The 27,669-nt window shown below is 51.8% G+C and overlaps 1 protein-coding gene across 5 annotated transcripts; it reads left to right on the top strand.

Moving 5' to 3' along the window:
* Positions 1 to 936: 936 nt before the first annotated feature.
* DLG4 (discs large MAGUK scaffold protein 4) lies at positions 937 to 26,234 on the top strand (the record flags this gene model as incomplete). Of its 5 annotated transcripts, XM_084238212.1 has the most annotated exons (22): positions 937 to 955; positions 1,133 to 1,231; positions 1,477 to 1,517; positions 9,935 to 10,099; positions 13,897 to 13,950; positions 14,093 to 14,143; positions 14,335 to 14,459; positions 14,558 to 14,727; positions 14,819 to 14,955; positions 15,103 to 15,247; positions 20,332 to 20,627; positions 20,744 to 20,846; positions 20,981 to 21,095; positions 22,739 to 22,915; positions 23,170 to 23,206; positions 23,298 to 23,325; positions 23,454 to 23,501; positions 23,582 to 23,683; positions 24,026 to 24,198; positions 25,140 to 25,249; positions 25,806 to 25,897; positions 26,128 to 26,234. In XM_084238212.1, the coding sequence occupies 22 exons, from the start codon at positions 937 to 939 to the stop codon at positions 26,232 to 26,234; spliced, it is 2,394 nt and encodes a 797-aa protein (XP_084094338.1). The 5 variants fall into 5 exon arrangements, with proteins under 5 accessions (XP_084094338.1, XP_084094342.1, XP_084094341.1 ...); XM_084238216.1 differs by lacking the exon at positions 937 to 955 and having other exon boundaries at positions 1,138 to 1,231; positions 9,935 to 10,000; XM_084238215.1 differs by lacking the exons at positions 937 to 955; positions 1,133 to 1,231; positions 1,477 to 1,517 and adding an exon at positions 2,583 to 2,612 and having other exon boundaries at positions 9,935 to 10,000.
* Positions 26,235 to 27,669: the final 1,435 nt, after the last annotated feature.

Below are 27,669 nucleotides of genomic sequence, written 5' to 3'. Positions count from 1 at the left end.
CCCCCAGATTTCTTCATCTCACCTGTCGGAACTATAGTGTAGCCGTCGGGAGGGGTGACGGGGTAGGATGTCCGAAAGAGGGCGGAGCTTAGATGACTGCGGCCCGAGGGGTAGAGGATAGATTGAAAGGAGGACTTTCCAGGGAGAAGTGGGAAGAGAGGTGTTAAGGCAGAGGAGAGGCATGGAAAGACAACCCTTTGGGATTCCATGTGAGCCTTTGTGAAATCGTCTTCATAACACAAAAGAGGAAAATGGTGAGGTAGGGGACTCAAGCTGGGGCGTATGTATGTCCCAAGCATATTCTCCTGAGACCTAGGAGATACTGTTGTTCACTGTGGAAACACCTCAATTTTCACTGTAGGAAGGACCCCTCACCTCCATCTTTCATGCCTCCCCCTGGCTTCTGGGATTCCTTCCTGAACATCTCTCTCTCTCTGGCCTCTGTACCTTCCCTAAACCATGGGTTCAGATTAGACCTCTGGCAGAGGGACTCTTCTCAGGCTTGAGGGGAACAGAAGGAATTCTCATGCTGCACCCCAACCCCCGCCCCCACTCCTCTCCCTCACTTCTCTAGTCTTGGGTCAAGAAGTTCTAGGTAATTTATCCTCTTTCTGCCATTACCTTTGAGGACAGGCCAGTCTAGAGAAGACAGGACTCAGCTTCCTTTCTTTTTCAGCTGCCCCATGGGAGAGAGCCTCCTTGAAATGATCCTCTTCCCTAGTTCCTCATGAAAGTGAAGCTAAGACATGCCTAGCTTTGGGAAAGGGGCCATGGTGTGTAGGGCAAAGTGATGGTGGTCCCTGGGGACCTGGGGAAAATGGGACAGCAGTTGGTCCAGAGACTATTTACTTTACCTAATGGTTAGAGTTGTGTGGGGAGAAGGCAGCTCCAGTCAATCCCAGCGGATTAGGGAGATTAAAGCAAGAGAACAGAGAGATGTCCGAGAGAACAAGAGGTGAAAAACAAGAGTCTGTGGAATTGAGATCTGGGGCTAAAGTGGGGAGCTGTGAATCCCTCTGGGATTCCTCTCCTTGAACCCTTTCATAGAGTCTGGGGTGAAAGGGCAGAGAGTGTGTGAATGTATTAGTCTGTCTCTTCCCTGTTCCAATACTCCCTCACTTGCATTTGCCAGCTCCCAGGTCAGCCCTCTGGCTCCTGGCCCCCCCACTATTGCGATGGGCACCCCCTCTCCTCACAGTGCTGCACAGTGACCTCTTCCAGGCCTTGCTGGGTGAGTAGCCCTGATTTTCTGAGGTGCAATGGGGAAAAGGACTGACTGAACTTGGGGGCTGTTTGGGATCCTGGAGATCATTTACTTCAAGCAGGGGCCCCACTAGGGGTCATGCAGACCATGTTCTACATGGAGCATTTTATCAGCCTTGGCTGGAGGCGCTCCTCCCTAGCCAGATGACCAGAACAGATAATGGCAGGGAGGCAGGGGTGGGGGAGGGTAACTCAGTTCTGTTCCTTTGACAGATATCCTGGACTATTATGAGGCTTCCATCTCTGAGAGTCAGGTAAGGGCGTGGGGTGGGGGCCTCACTCTGAGGGAGCAGGCAGAGATGGAGGAGAGCAAAGTGTTGCCAATATTAAACTGAAGACTTAGGGATCATGGTAACAAAATCCTGAGTCAGGGGCACAGAGAATGCCCTCTCTCCATCTTGCAGCCCCTTCTCCTCCTGCTTCCCTCTTTTCTTTGCTTGTCCCAATTTCAGGCACTAAAGAGTCCAAGACATAATTACTTTTCAGGCTTCCTCAAGAGAATTCGGCAGGAGAGCTAAGCCCCCAGGGATTCCCCTTGGCAGCCCCTCCCTCACCCCCTACCCTCTACCTTGGCCTCGCCTGTATTTAAACAACCGTGGTGCTCTCAGCCCATCTATGGGGCGCATTCTCCTCTAAGAAATGAGATCCACCCGCACAGCCTCTGCTGTCGTTGCTGGTGGCAGACCAGGTCTCCTTGTTCACCTCAGGGCCTCTCTGCTTTGGTTTCTAATGTCCTTTCCCATTATCCGGGTTCCTGCCAGCATTGAAGGAGTTAACTCTGCCAAGGCACCCCCCCATTCTCGCTCCTCGCTCCCTCCCTCCCCCTGCTTCCTCTCTCCTCCTCTCTCCCCTTCCCTCCTAGGCTCCACGGCTCCCTCGGCCGCTGCCGCCTCCAACCCCCCCACCCCACTCCCCGCCACGGCCCCTAGCCCCTGGCCGTTAGGCAAGATCCCCCCCTATCCCGGGGCTCCCCGAAATCCAGTTCCCCTCCCCCACCTTAGCTCATGCCCCAGCCCCCGAACTCCGGGGCTGCCAGCCCCCGGTGGTGCCCTCGCCCCTCCTGAGAATCGGGGTGTGTGCCCCAAACCCCATCCCCTCCATTGGGGACCCCTTTTTAGGGCCCCCTTCCCCTCCCTCCCACGTTCCCCTATCCTCTTCTTCTCCAACCCCCTCTTTCCCCTCTCACCCCTCCCCCCATCCTGGCCCCCCCTGCAAAAGTGGGGTGCGGAGGGGGGAGGGGTGAGGACCCGCGGAGGGGAGGAAGGAAACTCCGATGAAGTCAGAGCCCCTTACCCGCCACCGCGGCCAGGCCCCCCAACATGGACTGTCTCTGTATAGTGACAACCAAGGTAAGCATGATGGAGGGGGGCTATAAACTGGGAGGAGGGTATGAGTTTGTGGGGAGGGGTTAGGCAGCCTTAATTTGGGGCTGGGGGCCCTAGAGTGAGAGTATGAGAAAATACATTTGGGGGTCATAATTCAGTTTGGAGGTTTACATCTAAAAATTATGGGTTTGGCCACAGGTGCCCCCTGGAGTGATCCCTTTATACCTGTAGAGAAATGGTTAATTTGGGGTATTCTATGATTTTGGGGGCCTGGTAGGTTTGCGTTTGTTTGAGGGAGACTTACTTAAGGAGAAGCCTGGTTCACACGGGAGTCCTGCTCCTGTAGGTAGACAGTGGGCTACGTGTGTGTATGGGGGGTCCTCTTCTATCCTGGGGGATAAGCTGTGTTCCAGGTGCTTTGTCCAATTTCAGGGGGCTCCTGGCATGGGGATAGGTTATTGGTTGTGAGTCCCTGACTGGTCTGGGGGTGTCAGCTGGCAGGGAAGGGGTGGGCCTTCAGGCTATAGAACAAGCATCTGGTGGTAGATACATTTGGAGGTGCTTTCTCAATTCCAGGAAATTGTTAATTCAGGTTTTGCGCTTATGGAATGGAAATAGTTGGGGGTTGTCAGAGGGCTGGGCCTGACAGATTCACCTGAGGGACTGGACCAGGTGAGGTTAGGATTTGGGGTACTCCCATGGGAGGTAGAAGGTTGCAGCATCTGAGGTTGTCAACTTCTAAGGAGGAAGAGGAGAAGGAGGAGGAGGAGGTAGAGGATAGGTTTTGGGAGAGGGGATTTGAGGAGTGGGGGGCAGATGGGTGGTGCAAAATCGGGGGGGGGGGGTGACCCAGGCAGGTGCCCAATGTCTGAACCTCCTCCCACACTGTGTGTACCCCTGGTTGAAGAAGTAGGAGAAGAGCAGATGGAGGGGAATGTTCCCATTTCCCCTGATACTTGGGATCAAGGTAGGGGAGTACACCTGGATTTAAGGTTACTGGGGTGAAAAGGAGTAGGAGGAGGGCAGGACTGGTGGTAGTGAGGCTCTGTACAAGGGTATCCTTGTGGTTGGTTGTTGCTGGAAAGAGCAGGAGATGGATGGGGACTGCAAGCAAGCTTCTGGTGGGATGCAGAATACCTAGGTCTTGGCTGTGAGACTAGGACTGGAAAGCTGGATGCCTGGTGTGTGGAGGGAGGCTTGGGCGGGTGGCAGGCAGCTGGGGGTTGGGGGGTGGGACAGGAAGTGGGGGCCGGGGAGGCGGGGTCCGGGTGAGTCACAGGCTGGGGAGGGGGTTATATTTAGTGGGAACTGCAGCTTCTCAGGGGAGGGAGCTAAGGACACACATGTTCCTTGCCACAAACTCACACATGTGTGTACACATGCATTGTGCACGTGTGAGCATGGATGAATGCAATTGGGGGTTGAGGACTTTTAGATTCTGGGTCCCCACTCCCTAGTCTGTGGGCCTTGGGCTTTTCTCCCAAGATGCTTCTTCCCCTATCCCCTGTAGTTTCAGTGAATTTTTGTGCCTCAGTTTCTCTGGCTTGGCCTCCTTTAATGTCTGTCTGATCTGCTTCTCCTGTCTCCTGCCCTTAGCCTGCCTCTTAGCCTTAGCTTTTTACAGGTGTACATAGAAAGCCAACTGGAATGCGTGTGTGGGCTCGCTTCCAATAGGTGAACACAAATATACCAGTGAGGGTGATGGGCTTGGCTGCATTGGCAGCTGTTATGGTAGGGGGTGCTTATTCAGCTCCCTTCCAGATTCCTGCATCTTCGATAGAGCCCAGGATTGAGCATCTCCGATGGAAGGAGCCTTGCGCAGAGAGGATCATGCATTTGGATTTTACTGAGGCGTGGAGACCCAGGCTTGCCACATTCCTTGGACGCAAAACTTGTCAGTCTCCGGATGGTGGGGACTCCAACTCCCATAAGGCCTTGAGGCACAGATCCCTCAATATTAAAGGATTGCTGCCCGTGAGGCTGTTGGGAGTTGTGGTTCATCTCTATCCAGGGCAGCGGAGGGTAGCTCCTGAAGAGCCAGCAGGGGTCACATGGCTCCTGCCCCCTCCCCCCAATGCTGGGTAGGGTAGGTGCTGCTCAGACTTTGAGGACGCTTTGAGCGTCCCAGCTCCCTCTGAAAGTCGTCCATCTTTCATTGCCTATATTTAGACTCCTGTTGCAGTAATTTAAGGAATATTTGTTGAATATCAGCTACGTGCCAGGCCTGTGCTTTGTTCCAACTCTGCCTTTACAGCTATCACTTAGTCTTAATCCGTGCCTGTATCGCTGCCGGTATCTCTGTCTCTGAGCATTTTCTCCCACTCCGCCCCCGTCCCTCCCCCCTTCTCTGCGCGCTGCTGACTCCGTTACCATGGTAACCGGCGACGACTGATGTTGCGTGGTGGAGTTGAGGGCTGGGCGAGGGTGGCGGAGGGCGGAGCAGAACAAGTGGGGGAGGGTGGGAAAGTTGGAAAGACCGGGGGCATTTGGCCAGAGCCCCGGAGGCGAAGCGGTTAAACCCTCCGGGTGGTCCTTATTGGGCAAAGCTGAAATGCTGGGGGCGGGGCAGTGTGGCCAACAATCCCATTCATTGGCCGACAGAGGCGTGGCGGAGGGACAGTGTGGGCGAGGCCGGGGAGCAAATGGGCGGGAAGTGGACGGAGGCGTGGTCTCCCGGAGGTAGGTGGGCGGGGTCAGGCATACTCCATCTAGGAGGCGGGCAGCGACACTCGGAAAGGGGCGGGGCCTTGGCGCTAGGTTACCTGACCGAAATGGGGGCGGGACTGAACTGGCAGGGGCGTGGCGTAGTCCCATGTGCGGAGAAGAGACGGGATTTGAGGGCTTGTCTAAATAACTGCGGGGCGCGGGGGGGTGGTCTTTGGAAAGGAGAATCCGGAGGTTGGGCGATCTGACGTCTCAATTTTTCTAAGATGGAGGTCTGTTCAGATTTCATCAGAGCACAACCTCCTACCTCAGCTCTAAGTGCCAGGGAGACGGTTGCTAGGCGACAGCGAAGTCCTTGATTGCTGCGTTGCCGGGCAACAGGGAAACGGAAAATGGAGGGAAAAAGGAAATGGGGGATGGGAGAGGGTCTTAATTGGCCATAGCGCCCACTGGTGGAGAAATAGGGCCTGTACATTTTCTATTCTTGAAGGAATTTCAAAAACTGCCCCCACTGCACTGACTCCTGAGGATCCAAGCTTTCTCTCCAGATATGAAACTAGGGCATTGGGGGTCATCTTCGGGGCGCATTTAACAGACTCTAATCAACGGGAAGAGAGGGAGCCTGCGCGAGATGCTAGGAAGTCCGTCTTTTTGACACGTTGTGGGCATTTTAGAGAAACCAGAAAAGCAGATTTCAGATTGCTCGCTATGCTTTAAGAATTGGAAAGGTGGGCGTTGAATGGGAGAATATTTGAAAGAGATACTTTCGGGTTCAATTGTTTGGTAGAAAATGGAAGCCTCTATAGAGACCTGAGGTGGTCGGTTTGGAGTGTTTTGGAATATGTGTGGGTCACTGCATATTGCACGCCATATTTTACTTTGATGAACATTTTTTGAGACAGATATGGGGTGATAGATCTATTTGGGGACAATTTTCCAACAAGGTTGAAGTTCAGGATCGTAGAGGGAATATTGAAATTGTTGGGTGGGTAATGTATGATTTTGAGGAGCAAAAGCAAAGGAATAGAGGAGTATCTCTTAATTTAATGGCCTGGGAGTAAATTGAAGAGGTTGCGATTGAATTTGGAGGGTCAGCTTTAAGGTGCATTAAGTATTCCCTGAAATTGGGGCCTGGTGATACTGGGAATTGGTATTAGAAGGTCATGAGCTTCTCATTATATACAGGGATTTGGACAGGGGACCCAAAATGAATTTGGGTAGTTTATTTGGATGTTTATATTAGAGCAAGGGTAAGTGCACGAATTTCAAGGTCTCTGTTAGTGGCTTGGGGGATAGTACGACTTTAAAAGCAAAGATTTAAGGATTCGATTAATTTGGGAACAAAAACAATGATCTGTGGAAAAGCATGTTCGGCTCTCAGGTGGGGCTGAACTGACAGAACAGGAGATCTTGGCATCTGAGGAGTGCTGTTCACATTAACAGTCTTTGGGGAGGTGGGGGAGGGGCTTGTCAGAGGCTGTTTAGATCCCTTAGGGGTCCTTCTGAAGTGACAGAGAAGCGCTACTTACTTCCCTGTACCCCGGGAGTCCGAGGTTTTTTGGAATGGTTTAGGGGACCTGGTGATTTTAGGCATTGGAGATTAGATGAAATAAGGGGGTCCCTGAGAATCAGAGTTATAAATCGGTAAATTTTGGGAGTGTCTCTATAAAGTCGGAAAAGGAGTATAATGTGGGAGGTGAAGTCCACAAAAACAGCTAGAACCGGGAAAGTTGATGGCTAAGAGGGTCTCCCCTCACCCCCTCTCTCCATCAGTGACGCTCACCCGCACTGCGCAGGCGCCTTCCCCCCCACCTCCGGCCGCAGACTCCAGTCGCCGCGGCCGCCGCAGCCCCCGCCCCTCTGCCCCTCCCCCTCCCCAACCCTGGGACCCTTGCTCTCCCGCCCATCCCCTCCCCTCAGTCCCCCTCCCCTTCTCCATGTCGGCTCGGAACAGATTCGCCTCCATGTGTCTCTGCGTGGTACGTGCAGCGGTATGGGCTCCGGTCCCGCTCCCCTTTTCCCGGACCCCCCAAATCTCAGGGTGCAAGCTTCAAGTGCTGTAGCTCTTCCTTATGCTTGGCGCGGGGTCTCTGGGTTGCAGTGTCTTGCGGACAGGAGCAGTGGGTCGCCCCTCTTATCATCATCCACTTTTATTCACACCCCTCTGTTTTGGGGGTGCAAGACTCGGTTCCAGGTCATTCTGTGCAACTGGGGCTCCGGCATTGAGGGGCCTAGGGGGGAAGGAACAACACCTACCCCTAGGCCTTTTTTTTTACTGGCATTATATTCTAATATATGGGGCTCAGACTTGTTCCCCAATAGCATTTGGACTGTTGCTGGTCAGGCCCTGAGTCCCAGTAGGGTAAAGGAGATCGTTGGTTGCTGCCTATCCGGCTTTAATTCCCTGTAATCTGGGACTGAGAGGTGCTGACCCAGACACCCAACTTCCAGTTTGCGCTTTTGGAATTACTCTTCCCTATCCGCAGGCATTTTTTTGTAAATTCCTTTCTTTCTACTTTGAAAATGTCCAGGGATTGAATATAGGCCTTTGCTTCCTTCAGCCAGATTCTGGGAACTTTGGTACTTTTCCCTTGTTCCCCATTTCCTTCACATTTCCCCCAAATTCCTGAGAAAGCCTTTCCTTAGTCCTATTACTTCCCTACCCCCTATGAGGCAGGGGGTGGGGCAGGGAGAGGTGTCTGCAGTCTTACTGAGAGTTTACCATCATTTCCTCTAGAATAAATGATGACATGTTCCTTTCCACTCTTTCATTTTATTTATGTACACCTTGACATTTCTTCATCAGATTTAGAAATTTCTCTGTGGTAGGGTGAAAATGGAGGGACATTAGGCTCAAACCTTCCTTCAGACTCCAAAACTTGAAGTGTTATGAAGTGAGAGAGGAGAGCTGCCTCTGCCCCTCTCCCAGGACCCTCCGCTTCCAGGGCACTGTCCAGGGTGAAGACCAATTTTTCAGGGCTTGTAATGAGCAACAACCTCTTTCAGTTCTTGGAACCCTGTTGTTCAAGAGGGCTGAGTCTTTGAGGAGGGCTATTTAGCTCATATTCCCCCGTCTCTACATTTCTTGCTCTTGGCATTGAATCCAGGAGGCCAGGAAATGGAGTGTATCCAGATGAACAACTATTTTCCTTCTTTCAGACGCTTCAAGTATATCAAGGTGTTCCTTGGTTCTCCTGGTCTCTGTGGCCTGGGCTTGAGGGTCTTTATGGTCACACTACCATTTCCCTCCTGTTCTCTTTTTATACCCTTAGCTACAGCCAAATATATACCCTTATATCCACAGCATTGGTTCATCATTCTCAGAATTTTTAGAATCATACTCTAGTATCAGCAATTGATAAGCTTCCTCCAGTTTGATTTTGAAATTGTTGCTCTCCAAATGTTGGGGTACTAACTCTCAGCTTCTGAGATACTTTTTATGAGAGGGAAGTCCTCCCTTCTCTTTCTGCCTGTGTATATGGCGAGTGAGTGTATGTTGTCTTCTCTAGTCCCTAAGGGTGCCCTGCATCACATACCACCCTGTTCTTCATCTTTCTCTGAGAATGGAGTTTGGGAGTCTCTGCTTCTGTGTCGGCAGAGGCAGATGTGGGAGGACCCAGGCGGGGTTGCTGTCTGTCATTACTCTTCTCCAGTTGCCCTTTTCCTCTCTTTGGTCCCCAGTTTATCTCATTTACTGGTATTCCTGTTAAGCTAGTCTGGGAACCCTTGAAATGGCAGGTAGTTGGGAAGGGGGCCAGGGGCTGTGTTGGTCATTCACTCTAAAAGGCTGGAGGGAGGCCAGGAACTCACCCTGGGACAGCATTCTGCCCCCTTCCCCAGTCTAGGAGCCAGGCACCCATTCCTGCCCCCCTCCTGAGCTCTCCCACCCCTGTTCCTCCCTCCTCCTCCCCCAGTCCTTTCTAACACATCCTATCAGCTGGCTGGGCTTGGCTGGGCTGAGGATATTTGTAGGTGTGGGGCTGACTCTTGGGGCCCCTTTACCACTACTTAGATGCCAAGGAGGCCAGTGGAAGAACTGCATGGATTTAACTTTGTTCTGCTTGTGGGGCTGATGCCAAGTGCTTGTTAGTTGAAGGACCTGACTGGGGTCCTGGGGCATGCAAGCTGCTAGAGACACAGCCACTCAAAGGGTAGAGGCTACAGTGGGGAGATTGAGGCAGTGAAGATGGGGTGAAGGTGGGATGGAACTAGAGCTGGAGCAGCAACTGGAGTATGGAAGAGGGAGGTTACAGTTTGGGGAGTGGGATGAAGCATGAGAAGATGATGAAGGAAGCAAAGAGGATGAATGGAGTAGAGAATGGGGCCTGGGGCTCTGAAAGAATGGAGGGACTTGAAGATGAAGACCTGGGAAAGGGGCGGAAGAAACTGGAGTGCTGGGTAGAAGGTGGGGGTCCTTGAGTGTGAAGAGGAGGGGGTGGGGGAGAGGGCTGGGGATTTGGAAAGAGGTGAGAGGTTCTGAGGCCTCGGTGGGAGAGGGGGCTGTGGGGAAGGTGGAGAGAGGGGAACCAATGGGCTGGAGGAGAGGGAGGGGGGAGGAGCTGGTCAGGCCCCAGGGCCAGCCGCACTGCACTGACTGGGGAAGAGGAGGCGGCTGGGAGGCCTGGCAGCCTGGAGCCTGAGGCACTGGGCGGCCCCAGTGACGCCTCTGTCCCCATCCCCAGAAATACCGCTACCAAGATGAAGACACGCCCCCTCTGGAGCACAGCCCGGCCCACCTCCCCAACCAGGTAAACGCCCCCGAGCTGATGCACGTGGCGGAGAGGAACTTGTCCCACCTCGAGGCCGTCCATGGGGTCGTGGGCCACACCCACTTCTCCCCCTTCAAGGTAGGAGACTCAGGCGGCCCCCTCCCCAGTGCGGCCCTCGGAGCATCGGAGCTACAACCACCCCAAAGGGCCGGTAGGGCTTGCAGAGCTGTAGGAGGGGGAGGCTGGGATTGGGGGCCTGGGGCTTGGGAGAGGGGCCATTTGGTGCCTGGAAATACCTTGTTCCACAGAGAGGCAGAGGCCAGGCTAGTGGGAGTGGGTGTAGAACCTAAAGGCAGGTTGTGTGTGTGTTCTAAGTGCCTTCCCCCAGCATGCTCTCTAGGCCCCGGCCGTCTTCATTCCTTCACTGCCTCCACCTCTGGTTGTTTTCTGCGTCCAGAGCTCTCTTCAGAGTTTTTGCTGCCCTCATTTGCTCCTGTGCCTGCCCTGCCTCCCCTCCTCCCCCACCCCCCCCTTCCAGCCTCTGGGCCTGGCTCTCCCTGTTCCTGAGTCTCCAGCCCTTTCCATCTGTCTGGCCTGAGACTTCATGGGGCCTTTCTGCCTCATCCCCTGCCCCGGCCTTTGCTCACCTCCTGTGCTCCCTCCCCCTCCCTTCTCTCCCTGCTGGCTGGCTCGCTAATTCTTGATGCTGTCTCTCTCTCCCTCCCACGCACTCTCCTCTCTCTCCCTGATCCTCAGCTCAGGCCCTCTGCAGCCTGATCAGTTCTTCCCCTCAGCCTGATCAGCTTTGGTCAGCCCTCATCATCCTCATCCTGCCTGCTCTTCCTCACCCAGTTACCCCTTCCCATTCATCAAGTCTTTTCTTTCCTCCCAGGCCTCCCCCTCTCTCATCCTCCTGTGCCCTCACCTTCAACCAGACTTTCTTTCTGTACTCCTCTGCCCTCCTGTTATTATTTACTACCACCTGTTTTCCCTTCCCTCTTCCTCTGCTCATAGTATGTGTTCCCTTCGCTGGGACTAGGGAGGCCTTGTTTTTGAGACCTTTTAGTGTTCGGTCCACTTTCCATCTTCTTTCCCCTCAGTCTTGTCTGGGACTGTAAGATGGGGGAGGAATAGAGAACACCCGGAAAGCTGTTGTGGTTACATTGTGGGTCGGGTGGGACTGCAGGATCTTGTGGTATGCCCTGGGAAGGGGGAGGTTGCTGACATTTCATCAGAGAGATGGGGAGAAGCTTTCTGAGCCTAGGGATGAGGAGGCAGGGAGGGGCAGCAGCAGGTTCTGGGGTGAGAAGGAGGTGGCAGGAGAGGCATTGGAGGGGGATAGCAGAACTATTCTCTGGCAAAACAGAGAACAGAAGGTGAGAGGTCCTGGGGCAGTGGGCAGACAACCATGAGTCTGAAATCTGGGCAGCAGGTTGAGCTGGTTGAGAGGAAGGAAGGTGAGGCCCTTGAGTTGGGGAGATAGTGCAGGGTTCCTTTGCTACTCTGGGGGCTGCAAGGAGTGAAGGAAGAAGGACTAGAGATGGAGTTAATTTAAGTCCCTGGGTGCTGGAAACCAGCTCCGGTGTACAGGGTTGAGGAGAGGAATCTGAAAGAACCTAGAAACAAAGAAATGACAGACACAAAACAGAGTTTAAGAGAAGCGGGACTCCACGGGCACAAGGGTTCTCATTGCAAGCTCAAGCGCCCCGAGTGCTGGGTGCAACTCATTTTTATTGAGACAAGCTGCACCCCCCTCCCTTTTGGGTTAGTTACAAGACAATGATTTATTCTCTTGGTATTCAGCATTAATCTGGCACACATTCACCGCCAAGGTTCTGCGTTTTCAGGTTGCTTTGTTACCATACCTGTTTCCTGTTAAACTTAGCTGATACCAGGATGGACATCACGGTCTGGACATGGGCCAGTCTTCCAGCCCATGTTGACCGATCTTCCAGTCATGTCTTTGAGACTTTCTTTGCTTCAGCACTTTATACCTTAGGGGTCTCCAACACCTGGGGAGGGGGACAGTCAACTATGGGAGCTTGAAAAGGGGTAGTAAGGACAGTGTTAGGGAGTGTTGGAATCTGAACTTTCAGAAAGCAAAGGGAAGAGGACAGAGAGTGCTGGAGGCTATAGGTGTGGTGTGGGAGGGCTCAGGAGGAGACCTGAGCAGGTGTAGAGGAGAAGTCCCAATTTTGGGGAGATGGGCGGGGCGGGGGGATGTGCTGAGAGTTGGAGGATTATGATTTGGAGATAGAATCTTGAGGATTTGAAGATGGGGTAAGGGAGAGTGGTGTTGATCTCCCGGGGAGTCAGAAAAGAGGATGGAGGATAAGGGAAGGAATGCCAAGGAATGGGGCTGGAGAGTGGGATAGGCACAAGGAAGTGGATGGAGAAGAGGCTGGCATTGGGAGATGAAACCTGAAGGGTGGGATGTGGAAATTTGGACAAGGTGTAGAGGGAGGATGTGGGCTGGGGTAGAGAGGGATGAATGATGGGGCCCGGGAAGGCGTGCCCAGGATGCAGCTGCCGGCGGGGACTGAGGAGAGGCTGGGTGTGGATGAGGTTTTGGCAGTCAGTGGCTATTGAGACAACAGCATTTGCCGAGTTTTAAAGGGTCGGAGGATGGTGTTAATAGATTTGTGGGTTTGAAATCTGTTATAGTGCTTGAAAATGGTAACGAGTGTTGAGAAAGAGCAGTTGGGGGGAGGACCTTTTTGGAATAGGAGAGCGAGAATGAATCTGGGGAATCCTTGATGAGTGCCTCGCACTTCATAGGCTCCAAATATTTATTTAAGAAGGTAATAGGTTGAGGACCCCGGAAGGAGGCGCTTGGCTTCCTCCCCTCGTTGCCATGGAGACGTGGCTTCGGTTGCCTTGGCAATTGGGGAAGCCCCTAGGACCGGCCTAAAGTTGGCCCCGCCCCAGTGTCTAGAGACCCTGCCGGGACGAGGCGACTGACGTCACGGACCTGGGCACGCCCCACGTTAACCCTTTCCTGAGTGAAGGGGCTGCAGGGAAATGAGAGGCATGGAACCCGGATGTCTTTAACCACTCCCCTTTCCTGACGTCCTTTGCACCGCGTTGTGTGAGGGGTGCAGGGGAGGGAAGAAGGGAGATTTTTTGCTTTGCGCTGCTACCACAAACCTCTTCAGCTTGGACTACTCTTGGCCAGGCTAACGGGGGGCGGGCCGAGGGCACGAGAGGAGGGCCTCGCCGATCACTAGGCTGGTCACCCTTGGGCCACGCCTACCCTCTCTCCCCTTTCCCCCACCCCCGTTGTCCTGACGACCGGGCCTCCAGGAGGTGGGTCTCCCCAGGCCTTGGCTGGACTGAGATACTGTTGCTTGGCAACAGGGTCCCATGAGGAAGGGGCGGATTGGCTGTCGGTGGGCGAGATGGAAGGAGGGGTCTGATTCTGGGGGAACCCCAGATTCGGGGAGTGGTGGGAGGATTAAAAGCAAATGTGTGTGAAGGTGAGAGGCAAATCTGAGGGGGGACTTATAAATGTATCTGAGTGTATGTAGGCACAGGGGGCCCAGAACCCGGGTGGACATAAACCCTGGGGTGTATGTGTGTAGTACATGAGGCATATAACAACCTGTGGTGTTACATCCGGTGAGAAGCTAGTCCCCACCCCCACTGCCCCTCCCTCTTCTCTCTTTACCATCTGCTGCTCCCCCGTCTGGCTGTCTCTCTCTTGCTTCTCATACACCTCCTTCTACATGCAGGTGGCCTGGGCTGGGCAGACTTAGGTCCGTGCACGTGTGCATGTGTATATATGTAATATGATTGAACTTGTGTCCTTGAGGGGCTCCAGGAGTAGAGCAGCCTTGCTTAAGAGGCTGAAGGATAACCTGGCTATTGGGACCCTTGTTTATAGAGTCCCTCTTGAGCCAAGACTCAGGCAGTTTCTCATTTTTTTCCCCTCACAGGCCAATTCTCCCCCTGTGATTGTCAACACAGACACCCTAGAAGCCCCAGGATATGTGAGTTGTTTAGATTTTTGGGTCCTTGGAGAAAGGAGGAAGCGAGGGAGGGTCTGCGTCCTAGTAGCAGGATGTGGCAGGTTCTCTGGTCGGAATGTCTGTCTCACTGTTTCTGTGTTTCTGGTCCGTGCTGGAGTTGCAGGTGAACGGGACCGAGGGGGAAATGGAATACGAGGAGATCACATTGGAAAGGGTGAGCAGGTTTCTCCATCCTGTATCTCCTTGGCTTCCTGTCTGTGCTTCTCTCTGTGCCCATGTTTTGTAGGTGGCCAGCCCTTAACCCTGTACCTTCCTGCTCACTGCAGCTCCCCAACCCTTTGCCTTCCTACTCACTTTGCCCAGAGTGGGCAGTGAGGGAGCTGCCCCTCTCTTCTCTCTGCCCAGGGTAACTCAGGTCTGGGCTTCAGCATCGCAGGTGGCACTGACAACCCACACATCGGTGACGACCCATCCATTTTCATCACCAAGATCATTCCTGGCGGGGCTGCAGCCCAGGATGGCCGTCTCAGGTGGGGAGAGGAGACAGGGGTTAGGATTCAGTTTCCTTAGAAAAGAAGGGCCAGGGCAGCAGGAAGCTCCTGGCTCAGGCCCACCTTGCTGCCCCCAGGGTCAACGATAGCATCTTGTTTGTAAATGAAGTGGATGTTCGGGAGGTGACACACTCAGCTGCAGTGGAAGCCCTCAAGGAAGCAGGCTCCATTGTCCGCCTTTATGTCATGCGCCGGAAACCACCAGCTGAGAAGCTCATGGAGATCAAGCTCATCAAAGGACCTAAAGGTAGTAACCCTTTATGTTGACATTCCTGTCCTTACTGTCCTCTGCCCCAAAGCCTGTTTCCCAGGTACCCACCTCTGTCATCGCTTTCCAGGTCTTGGCTTCAGCATTGCAGGGGGTGTTGGGAACCAGCACATTCCTGGAGATAATAGCATCTATGTAACAAAGATCATTGAAGGTGGTGCAGCCCACAAGGATGGGAGGTTGCAGATTGGAGACAAGATCTTAGCGGTGAGGACCTCCATCAGTTTTCTAGCTTGCACTTGAGTCTCACCTACTGACCCTGGGCAGGCCCAGACTTCCCTTTCACCTCACCCCCAGTGCATCTGTCTGGGGCTGTTTCTGGCTCTGTCTGAGCTCTGCTTCCCTTGACCCTAGGTCAACAGTGTGGGGCTGGAGGACGTCATGCATGAGGATGCTGTGGCAGCCCTGAAGAACACATATGACGTTGTCTACCTAAAGGTGGCCAAGCCCAGCAATGCCTACCTGAGTGACAGCTATGCTCCCCCAGACATCACAACCTGTGAGAACCCTCCAAACCCTAAAGCTCCCCATGATGTATCCCAGTTAACCTGGTAACACCTCTGATGACCATTCTTCAGTTGTTCCCCATGAAATAGTCACAATGTCTGTTATTTTCTGTGGTTGGAGAAGAGATGGGAAATCAGTTACCATGGAAGAATTAGAAAAGGTTGTCAATAGTCTCTTCCCTGCATGGTTGTATGGTTTTTACCAGACCACATGGTTTTATGGCTGATTTTTTCAGATCTTACGTTCTTTCCAAGTATAAGAAATAATGTTTCATGTTTCATTTTATAAGGTCAGTACAAATAGTCACGAAACTACGTGAAAGAGGGAAAGTATAGACTGCTTTTATTTCTGAATAGAGATGTAAAAGTTTGTACTATAATAGCAAACCATATGCAGCTGCAAACGGTGCAAAGTAGAGTTTGTTTCAGAAAACTAAAGGTGACTGGATACTAGGAAACCTCTTAATATGATTCCTGTATAAAAAAGAAAAGAATTGCGTAGAAGAACTGAAGTGTAGGCCAGAGGTGGGGTGGAGGGTGAGAGGATTTACCAGAGACACAGTGGGGAGCATAACAGGCTGATTCACTGCAATACATGGCTAAGGGGAATAGTGGGTGAGACAGGAGAGGTCTGCTGCACCATATGTGGGTGAACTCCCTGGCCAGGAATCAGGGATCCAATTCAGGCCATAGTGGTGATGGCGCTGAGACTTAAGCCCTAGGCCACCAGGGAGGTCCAAGAAAAGATGTCTTAAGATCATTCATTTCTTTTTCTTTTTTTAAAAAAGGACAGGTTTTTGTTTTTGTTTTTTTTTTTTTTAAAGATTTATTTATTTATTTATGATACAAGAACTGGGGTATAGGCCAGAGGTGCTGGGAGTGAGAGGATGCACAAGAGACAGAGTGGGGAATAGAACAGGCAGGCAGACTGAAATACACTGCTGAGGAGAGCAGCAGGCGAGACAGGAGAGGTCTGCTGTGCCATGTAGGTAGCTCCCTGGCCCCCCCGGGAATCGAACTGGTGCTGCAGAAGCTGTGAGTAGCTTTGCAGTGCTGTGTTTAACCCCCTGTGCCACCAGGGAGGCCCTTAAGGTCATTTCTAATAGGACTGGGAAAAGCATTTGGAGAAATCCAACATCTGTTTTTGGGTTAAAACTTACTAAACTAGCAACAGAGGAATTTTCCTTAACATGATGAAGACTAGTTATCAGAAGCCAGTAATGAACATTTCATAATGATAAAGTCCTTGCAGTATGTCCATCAAGTTTGGACGTAGGCAAGGATGACTGTGGTTGCTGATATTCTACATTGCTTTAGAGCAGGTGTTCTGAACATTTGTACTTACTGACATTTCGAGAATTGAGATTTTTTTCTTATAGAGGGTATTTCTATGCACCATAGGATGTTTAACAGCATTCTTGGCCTCTATCTATCAAATGACAATAAGATCCTTTCGCACCACTTATGACAACCAAAAATATCTTTAGATACTGCCAAATGTCCCTTTGGAGGCGAAATCACCTTGATTTAGAGTCACTGCTTTATTTTTTTTTAAGATTTATTTTTATTTTTTTTTATGCATACAAGAACTGGAGTGTAGGCCACTGGTGGTGGGGGGAATGAGATGATTTTCCAGAGACAGAGTGGGGAGCAGAACAGGCGACTGACTGAAATACACTGCTGAGGGGAGCAGCCGGCGAGACAGTAGAGGTCTGCTGTGCCATGTGGGTTATTGGCTCCCTGTCAGGATTTTGAACTCAGGCTGAAGGGATAGTTGATGGGAGATCACGTGATAGCGCTGAGACTTAACCCCTGTGCCACCAGGGAGGCTCTGGAGTCACTGCTTTAGAGATTTCAGACAGTGTGGTAAGGCAAGAAGGATGGATAGATACTACATTTAAAAAGGGAGAGGGCCTCCCTGCTGGCGCAAGGAGTTAATAAGCACAGCAGAGCACAGTGCTGTGAAGCTATCCGCAGCCTCTGCAGCAGGAGTTTGATCCTCAGCTGACCAGGGAGTTACCTGCATGGCACAGCAGACCTCTCCTGTCTGGCCCGTTGCTCACCTCAGTGCTATATTTCAGTCAATCTGCCTGTTCTGCTCCCCACTCTGTCGCTGGTGAATCCTCTCACTCCCACACCTCTGGCCTGTACCCCAGTTCTTGTATGCATAAATAAAATAAATCTTTTAAAAAATAAATAAGAAAGGAGAACAAACATCCTTATTTATCCATCTAGATTAAAATCTAATTGATGGACAATTGAACTTGAAATTTCAATTGAAAAACTTAGAAATAATTTGGAAGGTGAAGAATGTAGCTATGAAAGATTAATAGCGAGAATTAGTAACTTCTCAGCAATAGGTGTAAGAAGAGTAAAAAGATCTCTTTTGGCAGGAAAAAAAATCTATAGAATTCTTGGAAGTAGATTTCTGGTTTTTTGACCAGAAATGTATAAGATATATATGAAGAAAATGATGAAAGTATACTAAAGGACTCAAAAGAAGACTGGAAGAAATGGAGAATCACATCCTGTTTCCAGATGGAAAAGCTTAGTATGCTAAACATCTCAACTCTCTCCAAATTAATCTATATATTTTATGCAGCCCTAATCAGCATTTTAATCTCCCCCTGCCCCTCCCGGAACTTGGCAGGTTGATTTTAAAGTTCAACTGGAAAAATACATTTGGGAGAATAGCAAAGAAATTTTTGGAAAAGAATAATGAGGCATGACTACCCCTAGCAAATATGAAACCATACTTTAAAAACATAATAAAATCACATGGAATTATTTCTAAATGCCATAACCTACCAAAAGGAACTTTGACTCCTTGGAGAAAGGGCTGATTCTTAGCCTTGGGCAAAAAATGTACAAGATGAGCTTGTAACATACTGGAAAGCCTGGAACATATCCAAAACTACTAGGGTCACATTAAAGACACAGGAGGGACTCCTACTGGCCTTTCAGTGAAAGCTCATTAAATATGTTAAAATCAATGAGATCATCATGATACTTAAGAACAATTGGGTACTTTTGGAGGATGCTAGGGAACCCATTTATTTTGAAAAGTGGCAAATAAAGGGAAAGGGTTGAGCAATTATCTTCCTTTTCTTGTAAAAACTACACTTCAAATTAACCATATGGCTTATAAGGGGAAATTTATGTAAGAACTCCCCTTAAAAAGTTCTCCCTCTCCAAAAAAAAAAAGTAACGTCTCATTATTTTGTAGTCCCCAATGAAATATCAGAGCCAGGTGCTGCTAATCAGTGGTTGCTAAAACTTAGGTGAAAGGCTCATGGGGAATGTTATAATGGATAGATTGGGCTGTCAATACCCAAACCTACTGATTAATTTTACCTAACAGCCAGCCAGACATTGCATCCTGTGGTGATGTGGTAGAAAGTACCCAGCAGCATCACCTATGAAGTGTTTTTTTTTTTTTTTTAAATTTTGTTTGGGCCTCCCTGGTGGCACTGGTGGTTGAGCACAGCGCTGTGAGGCTGTCTGTGGCCTGGGAGTGACCCACATGGCACGGCAGGTCTCTCCTGTCTCGCTTGCTGCTCCCCTCAGCAGTATATTTCGGTACATCTGCCTGTTTTGCCCCCTGCTCTCTCTGGTGTATCTTCTCATCTCCCCCCCACCCCACCCCGCCACTACTCTGGCCTGTACCCCACTTAAAAAAATTAAAAAAAAAAAACCCATTATTTAGAAAAAAAGATTTATTTTGTTTGTTTATGCATACAAGAGCTGGGGTGTAGGCCAGAGGTGTGTAGGGCAAGTGAGAGGATTCAGAGACACAGTGGGGAGCAGAACCGGCAGATGTACTGAAATACATTGCTGAGGGGAGCAATGGGTGAGACAGGAGAGGTCTGCTGCGCTGTGTGGGTAGCTCCTTGGCTGGGAATCGAACTCGTGCTGCAGTGGCTGCCTATAGCCTGATAGTGCTGAAACTTAACCCCTGGTGCCACCAGGGAGGCCCTGTTCTTTTTTTTTTTTTTTTAAGATTTATTTATACATACAAGAGCTGGGGTACAGGCCAGAGGTGTGGGGGATGAGAGAATTCACCAGGGACAGAGTGGGGAACAGAACAGGCAGACTGACTGAAATACACTGCTGAGGGGAGCAGCGGGCGAGTCAGGAGAGGACTGCTGCGCCATGTGGGTTGCTCCCTGGCCATCCTGGGTTGCTGGGTTGCTCTCTGGATTGAAGTTGTGTTGCAGAGGCTGCAAATTGCTTCACAGTGCGGCGCTTAACCCCTTGTGCCAACAGGGAGGCCCAACTGTTCTTTTTTTTTTTAAAGATTTATTTTCATTTATGCATACAAATACTGGGGTATAGGCCAGCGGTGTGGGGTGTGTTTGGGTGAGAGGATTCACCAGAGACAGAGTGGGGAGCAGACAGGTGGATTGACTGAAATAGACTGCTGAGGGGAGCAGTGGGTGAGACAAGAGAGGTCTGCTGCCCCATATGTGTGTTAGCTCCCTGGCTGGGTATCGAACTCATGCCACAGTGGCTGCCAATAACTTGATAGCACTGAGATTTCAACCCCTGTACCACCAGGAAGGCCCCACCAAAAAATTGAACTTGAATCTGATGAACTCTAGAATGAATTACCAATTTCCAAGAGTTGTGGGCCAGAAAGCACCCCCCTCCCCCCCGCCACACACTCTGTTGATAGAATTTCCCTAATAGAATGTGGAAAATTATATTCCACAGGTAACCTAATTTTTTCAACAAATAAACGGTCAAGAGAAAAAAATTGTTGAGGAATCTTACAGATTAAGAGACTTCAGACACAGTGACTAAATGAAAACCCTCCAAATGTGATTGTTCTTTGTTCCACCTAGGACATGTAACAACCTTCGCACCCATTATCCCCTAGGACAGTCAAGCCCTGATGTCACCTATGAACCTGATCCCCAACATTGATGTGACCTGACTTAACACTCTACCCTTGTATCTCTGGCAGAGTAACTTTCCCTGCACCTGAGTCCGGCTCTCTCTAGGGAGAAGGTAGGGTAGTGGTGCTGTCTCTTTCCTTGCATGTCCATCTCATCCTTTCTCCCATATCTTTCCTCAGCTTATTCCCAACACCTGGACAATGAGATCAGTCACAGCAGCTACCTGGGCACTGATTACCCCACAGCCATGACCCCGACTTCCCCTCGGCGCTACTCTCCAGTGGCCAAGGACCTGCTGGGGGAGGAAGACATTCCCCGAGACCCGAGGCGCATTGTCATCCACCGGGGCTCAACGGGCCTGGGCTTCAATATCGTGGGTGGCGAGGATGGTGAAGGCATCTTCATCTCCTTTATCCTGGCTGGGGGCCCTGCGGACCTCAGTGGGGAGCTGCGGAAAGGGGACCAGATCCTCTCGGTAAGGGAATGCCAGCCCCTGCCTGTATCACCCCCTTCCTGGGGTGTAGTCCAGAGCTCTTGGGTAGGCTGGTACCTGGTCCTTATATCCAGCCACTCAGTCTCTCCTCTGTCTAGGTCAACGGTGTTGACCTCCGCAATGCCAGTCATGAACAGGCTGCCATTGCCCTGAAGAATGCGGGTCAGACGGTCACGATCATTGCTCAGTATAAACCAGAAGGTACCAGGCCTGAGCTCCCCCTACTTGTGGGCTATAATGGTCCTTAGAACTCTGTCTCTGTGGCTTTAATGCTGACTGAGGGAGGACAGCAGTAGGATGGGCCAGGGCCCAAGAACCTTCTTGTTCTTCCCCAGAATATAGCCGATTCGAGGCCAAGATCCATGACCTTCGGGAGCAGCTCATGAACAGCAGCCTGGGCTCAGGGACCGCCTCCCTGCGGAGCAACCCCAAAAGGGGTTTCTACATCAGGTCAGACACTCCCTGGGCTGGGCTCCTCATTCTGAATTCCCCACCCATGTCCCTAGGCCAGCTCTTGCTCTTCGTCTAAACCCTGCCTGTCTCCAGCTCCTCTCCCATGTCTGAGGCTGAGTTGGTGTTCGTGCACTCAGCTGCACAGGTTGTAGTATTTTGCAATATTCCATATCAAAGGGAAAAATAGCCTTTGTCTCAAGTAACCCTATTGCTTTTTTTTTCTAAGATATATTTATGCATGCAAAAACTGAGGTACAGGCCAGAGGTGTGGGGGGGAGGTGAGAGGATTCACGAGAGACCGAGTGGGGAACGGAACAGGCAGATGGACTGAAATACACTGCTGAGGGGAGCAGCGGGTGAGAGGAGAGGTCTGCTGTGCCATGTGGGTCACCTTCCTGGCCAGGGATCAAACTCACACTACAGTGGCTGCGGGTGGCTTCATAGTGCTGCATCTTAACTGCTTGCACCACCAGGGAGGGCCCCCTGGTCACCTTGGCACTTCCCTTAGGGCCTCCAGTTTGCCTCACAATTCAGCAACTCAGAGGTTAGTGCCAGGCGTAGCAGAGTCCTCCAGGCTATCTGGAATATTGCCCCAGTCTGCACATCTCTGTGGAGCTTAGTCCAGGGGGACTGAGCTCAGCTCTTTCGTCTTTCTCCTGTGGATGTTGCTTCGTTTTTAAGATTTCTCCCATTAGCTCTTCTTTCTCGCTCTCCCAAGTGTAGTCACTGTAGCTTCTGCTGCCCCCTTTCTTTTCACCTTCTCTGGGCTCCTGTCCACTCACGTGGCTTTCTCTGCTGCTCTGCTCTGCAGATGTCATGGAGCTGTCAATTTTAGATTGACCTCCTCCCAGAGGTGCAACCCTGCAGTTTGGCCATCTGCTTTCTGGACATGTCCACTGGGATGTCCCACAGGCATCTCACATTCAACATGTCCCATACTGAGCTCATCTTTTTCCTGTGTGCTTGTGTGCTCTGTCTTGATGAACTGGTGTTTTCTCTCTTGCTGAATTGACCATCCAGACAGTCGGCTCGACTGGGAAATGTACTCACTCTTCCCTCCTTGCTGGGGTCCAGTGTGCCCCCCAGGTTGTTCAGTTCTGACTTCCCAGTGACACTGGACAGTCCTGGACTCTCTCCCTTCTTTCTGGTGTTACTCTGCCTCCATCTTTGCTGTCTCAGTTCCTTCCTTCCCTGTCCTGATCGTAAGGGTTGCAGTTGACTGACAGGAATTTGATCCTGATAAGGATAATCAGACTTTGCAAAGAGTCATCTTTGTTTTTCCCTCATGAAGTTGGGTAGATTCTAAGTCACTCCTGTGACTGGTGTGTGTGTGTATTGTGGACAGCTTTCTCGGAAATTCTAGCTTTCACTTTAGAAATTACACAGATCCACAGCCAGTCAAGGGACATAGCATGGACTGAATGACTGTTAATTGTGATGATTGAGAGTGACAGTGGAGCTTTTGATTCTCCTAGTTTTTGGGTTCCTCAGACTCCACAGCACCTGTGGGAGAACCATCAGCAACCTGTTCTTTGCTGTAGACTCTTTGCCCAGAACATTCAGAATGGGTCTCAGGGTGGCCAATGTGTCCTTTCTGGAGTTCTCAGCCAAGCTCTGACCCACGACCACCTGTCCTGCAGGGCCCTGTTCGATTACGACAAGACCAAGGATTGCGGCTTCCTGAGCCAGGCCCTGAGCTTCCGCTTTGGGGATGTGCTGCACGTAATCGATGCCAGTGATGAGGAGTGGTGGCAGGCGCGGCGAGTCCACTCTGACAGTGAAACCGATGACATTGGCTTTATCCCCAGCAAACGACGGTGAGGCTCCCAGGAATTGCAGCCTTCCTGCCACAGGCACCTAAGTTCCCAGGGTTCTCATGGTGGGCAGCCAACAGGGCATGGGTCTGTCTTCTGACTACTTGGGGTCTGTCTGCTGGGCCCTCCCAGGCATCATGATTCCTGTGAGCTTTTGGGACACACATTGCAGGGGCTGCTGGGAGATGGGGTTATCACCTGCCCTGGGACCCTCACTGGGCATTCCTCTAGTCCCCATCCCTTCATGTTTTCCACAGGGTTGAGCGACGGGAGTGGTCAAGGTTAAAGGCCAAGGTAAGTAGAAGGGGTGGGGAGTGTGGGTGGGAAAGAAGGTGACTTTTGGGACAGAACTCAACCAACCATATGGCCTGCTCTTCCTTTCTAGGATTGGGGCTCAAGCTCTGGATCACAGGGTAGGTAGGGTCAGTTTGGGAAAACCTGGGGGGAGAGGGGCTTGAACTTTTCTTAATATCCACAGGAAGGTATCACGGGGCTCTGAGTCCCCTGTCTCAGAGCTCCTCATAGATGTCTTACCTTCTAGGTCGAGAAGACTCAGTTCTGAGCTACGAGACAGTGACACAAATGGAAGGTGAGCCCTGGCTTGTGCCTTGACCCTAATCCCTTCTGCTCCTTGACTCCGTTCTCCATCTAAGCCAGCTCTCTCCTCAGTGCACTATGCTCGCCCCATCATCATCCTTGGGCCCACCAAGGACCGCGCCAATGATGATCTTCTCTCCGAGTTCCCCGACAAATTTGGATCCTGTGTTCCCCGTGAGTGCTGGGCCTTGGTGGAGGTGGAGGAGGGGTGGACTGGGATGGGCTGAGGAGCTTGCTCACTGAGTAGGAAGACTGCCTGTGGACATTGGGGTGTGGGAGGACACAGAGAAGGGATGCTTCTCAGCATCCTCATATTCCACAGTAGCCTTTCCAGAGACCTAGAGAACCCGAGGGTGCTGGGAAAGGTGGTTCTGCTCCTCCTTAGTCTTGGTCTCCCCAGCAGCCCCAGCCCCCTTGTGCTAGAGGACCAGATGGGCACTGTAGGGGTTTGTAGGCAGGCTTTAAGCTAGAGGGATGGTGGTTAGATCTTTGGGGGGTGGGGTGACTTCCTGGCAGATACGACACGGCCCAAGCGGGAGTATGAGATAGATGGCCGGGATTACCACTTTGTGTCATCCCGGGAGAAAATGGAGAAGGACATTCAGGCGCACAAGTTCATTGAGGCCGGCCAGTACAACAGCCACCTGTATGGAACCAGCGTCCAGTCCGTACGAGAGGTGGCAGAGCAGGTAGGACCCTGCGGGCACCCCAGTCCTTTTCCTCCTCCCTTCTCCCCACCCCATGGCCTTCCTCTAGCTCTCTCTAACTCTCTTTCTCTCTGTCTCTTTCCCTGCTGGGTCTCGACTTGCTCCTCCACCTCCTTCTCTTGGGCGACTCTGTCTGACCGCCTGCTCTTGTGCCCCGCCCCCACTCCTCCCTCCCTTGCTTCCTGACCCCAAACTCCACACCGCCATCTGTCCCCCTGTTCCTCTCCTTCCCTCCTCCTTGCCCCATTTTTCCTCTCTTCCTGTGGCCTTGTCTCTGGTGGTCTGGCTGCTCCAACTCGCTCCCTCCCTTCTGCCTGACTCCCCTTTGGCCCACTCCCCTCTCCTGTTCCTGGGGCCTCTACTCCCCTCTCCCACTCCTGTGCTGCCTCCTTTTCCCTGCTGCCCCCCACTCTGCCCTCTCTCTCCATGGCTTTTTTCCCCCATCTGCCTCTCCTCCTTCCCATCTGTCTCTCCTTGTTCCTTCCATCTGTCTGTCCTCTGTCCGTCCTCCCCTCCCTCCTCCCTCTATCCTACTTCCTTCTCCTTTTCCTTTGCTTTCTTGCTCCACCTGTCCTATTCCTGCCTTTTCCCCCCATCCTGCACTCCACTGTCTCTCTCGCCTTGCTCTGCCCCCATCTTTTGGGTCCCCTCCTTTCCTGCTCCTCATTCCTCCTCCATCCCTGCCTGTGCTTGCCTCTGCTTTGCTTTCCCTCTGCCCCTTTCCTTTTTCTCTCTGTCTTTCACTCTGTTCATACCCGCTTCTCACCTTGACTCTCCACATGTGTCCTTTGACATCCATGTCACTTCCCTTTTGGCCAACCTTCCATTCCCCACCTTTCCGTGTACTGTGTCCTGTCCTGGCACTTCTGTCTGTCCTTTGCACCACCTGCTGGTCCCCCTCCACCCAACCTGCCTGCCCCCAGGGGAAGCACTGCATCCTCGACGTCTCGGCCAATGCCGTGCGGCGGCTGCAGGCGGCCCACCTGCACCCTATCGCCATCTTCATCCGCCCCCGCTCCCTGGAGAATGTGCTGTGAGTATGGTCCCAGGGGCTCTCCCCTCTGCTCCCCACACCTGTGGCCATGGGCCTCAGGAGACCTCTGCATTGACCTTTCCCTCAGAACCCTGGACAGCTGCTCTAGTAGCCCCCCTCAGTACTCCCCCAAAGGGGTTCTGCACAGGAGAGCTAGATCCCAGAGGATGCTGGGCCTTTTCCCTCCTCTCCTGTCCCTCTTTTCCTCTGCTGTAGGCAGGACTACAATTCCTAGCAGCCCTTGGGATACACATCTGCTGGGGCAAGCCAGGGCCTTGGGGCTGTTGGGAATTAGAGTCTGAATCCCTTCACTTGGAGCTGAAGGCTGGAAGGATGAGGTTCCAGAGAGGCCCTTGGAATTGCTACACCTGGCTGGGGTGGGTCACGAGGTGGGGGTTAAGGGTACCTGACCCCAGAAGATATTTGGGATTGTATTTTTTGCTACGTGTTCCAAATTAGAAAGTTCTGGTTGTGATATAACATCCTTAAAAAGAGGAGGTAAAAGGCAGGATGGGACCCAAGGCCCTCAGATCTGCATCTTTCTCACTCTTCACAGAGAGATTAATAAGCGGATCACAGAGGAGCAAGCCCGTAAAGCCTTCGACAGAGCCACCAAGCTGGAGCAGGAATTCACAGAGTGCTTCTCAGGTGAGGCACAGCGAGCCCATCTATTGCACACGAGGCGCCTTTGCTGATGTTGAAAAAAGATACCTCTACGGGGTGGATGATTTGGAAAGAGCTGTCCTATCTTTGGGTGGGTGGGTGTAGCCCTGTGGTTCATGGCTTACAGAATTAGAAAAAGGTGCCCCTTCCTTGGGGCTGGTGCCACTCCCCTGAATGGGCATCTGATCTCACGCCCTGCTCCACCTCACCCCCAGCCATCGTGGAGGGAGACAGCTTTGAGGAGATCTACCACAAGGTGAAGCGTGTCATCGAGGACCTCTCAGGCCCCTACATCTGGGTCCCAGCCCGAGAGAGACTCTGATTCCTGCCCTGGCTTGGCCTGGACTCGCCCTGCCTCCATCGCCCGGGCCCCTTGGTCTGGACTCAATTGCCCAAGCCCTTTGCGCCCCCTGCCTCCCTCCCACCCCTTCTTATTTATTTCCTTTCTAACTGGATCCAGTCCATTGGAGGGGGGACACTCCTCTGCATGTATACCCACACCCCAGAACTGGGCTGCTGAACCCCAGGAATCTGAGGTCTGGGTGGGGGAGCCGGGCTCCTGGTCCCGAGTCCTTGCTCCTTAGGACCCCTAGACTCTGCCCACCCCCAACGCACACACAAACCCACTGGGGGTCACCTGCCCTCCCCCATTTCTCCCATATACATTCCAGAAGTCAGGGCCCCCCTCAAGGAGCACCCTGCTGCAGGGATATAGAGCCACAGGCCTCCGCTCTCTCCTGAGGCAGGGTCTGGGGTCACCCCTGCCCCATCATAATTCCCCATGTCCCTTGATTTCTCATTTATTTTTTCCATTTTTTTCTTCTCAAAGGTGGTTTTTGGGGGGATAAGTAGGGGGACTCCATTCTGGGCCCCCTGCCTTCCACATGCCCCCTACCTTTTTTCTTTGCTGGTTTGCATGAGTGGAAGGTCTAACTGTGGCTTTTTTTTTTTCCTGGGATTTTTTTGGGGAAAGGGGAGGGATGGGTCTAGGGAGTGGGGAACATGGGAGGGGGGTGGGGGGCAGGGGTTGGGGGTTGGGTGTCAGGGAGCCAGGGGAAGACTGGAAATGCTGCCGCCTTCTGCAATTATTTATTTTTTCTTTTGAGAGAGTGAAAGGAAGAGACAGATACTTGAAACCCGGTGTGTGGCCTGGTTATTTGGGGCCTGGGTGAGGAGGGAGACAGGGTGGGAACATAAGGCTGGGCCTGGTAAAGTCAGACCCTTCTTCACCCCACCCCGGAGAGGACAGGGCCTTGGAGGGAATCTGAGAACAAGGACCCAGGGCTGATAGTGAAGAATGGACATGGGAAGGCTGGGGGCTCTGTCCAAGTCCCTGACAGAAAGAGGAGGCCAGAATTTGCACTGTCCTTAGGAATTTAGCCCAATCCTAATCACTCCCCTGGACTGTCTTGGTCCTATCGAGAAGCTGAGTAATCTCTAAAGGAAAATGCAGAGGAATTTTCCTTTGTTTATGTTCGTGGGGTTTTAGACAGAGAGGATCTGATAATGGCCTTTTTTTTTTTTTTAAAGGTTTTATTTATTTATGCATACAAAAACTGGGGTGTAGGCCAGAGGTGCAGGGGGGTGATAGTGCTGACACTTTAACTCCTGTACCACCAGAGAGGCCCTGGTGATGACCTTTTACAGAGGTTTGCTGATAGTATGCTGTGTAAATATTTAGACATTGGATTTCGTTATGCTCCATCTCTATAGGAAATATTTGATCTTAAGGAAAGATTTGAAGCAGCTTTGCAAAT

Source organism: Talpa europaea (genome assembly GCF_964194135.1).
Source record: "Talpa europaea genome assembly, chromosome: 7".
NCBI lineage: Eukaryota > Metazoa > Chordata > Mammalia > Eulipotyphla > Talpidae > Talpa > Talpa europaea.
The sequence above is the reverse complement of the archived record's forward strand: the minus strand, read 5'-3'. Positions and strand labels throughout refer to the sequence as shown.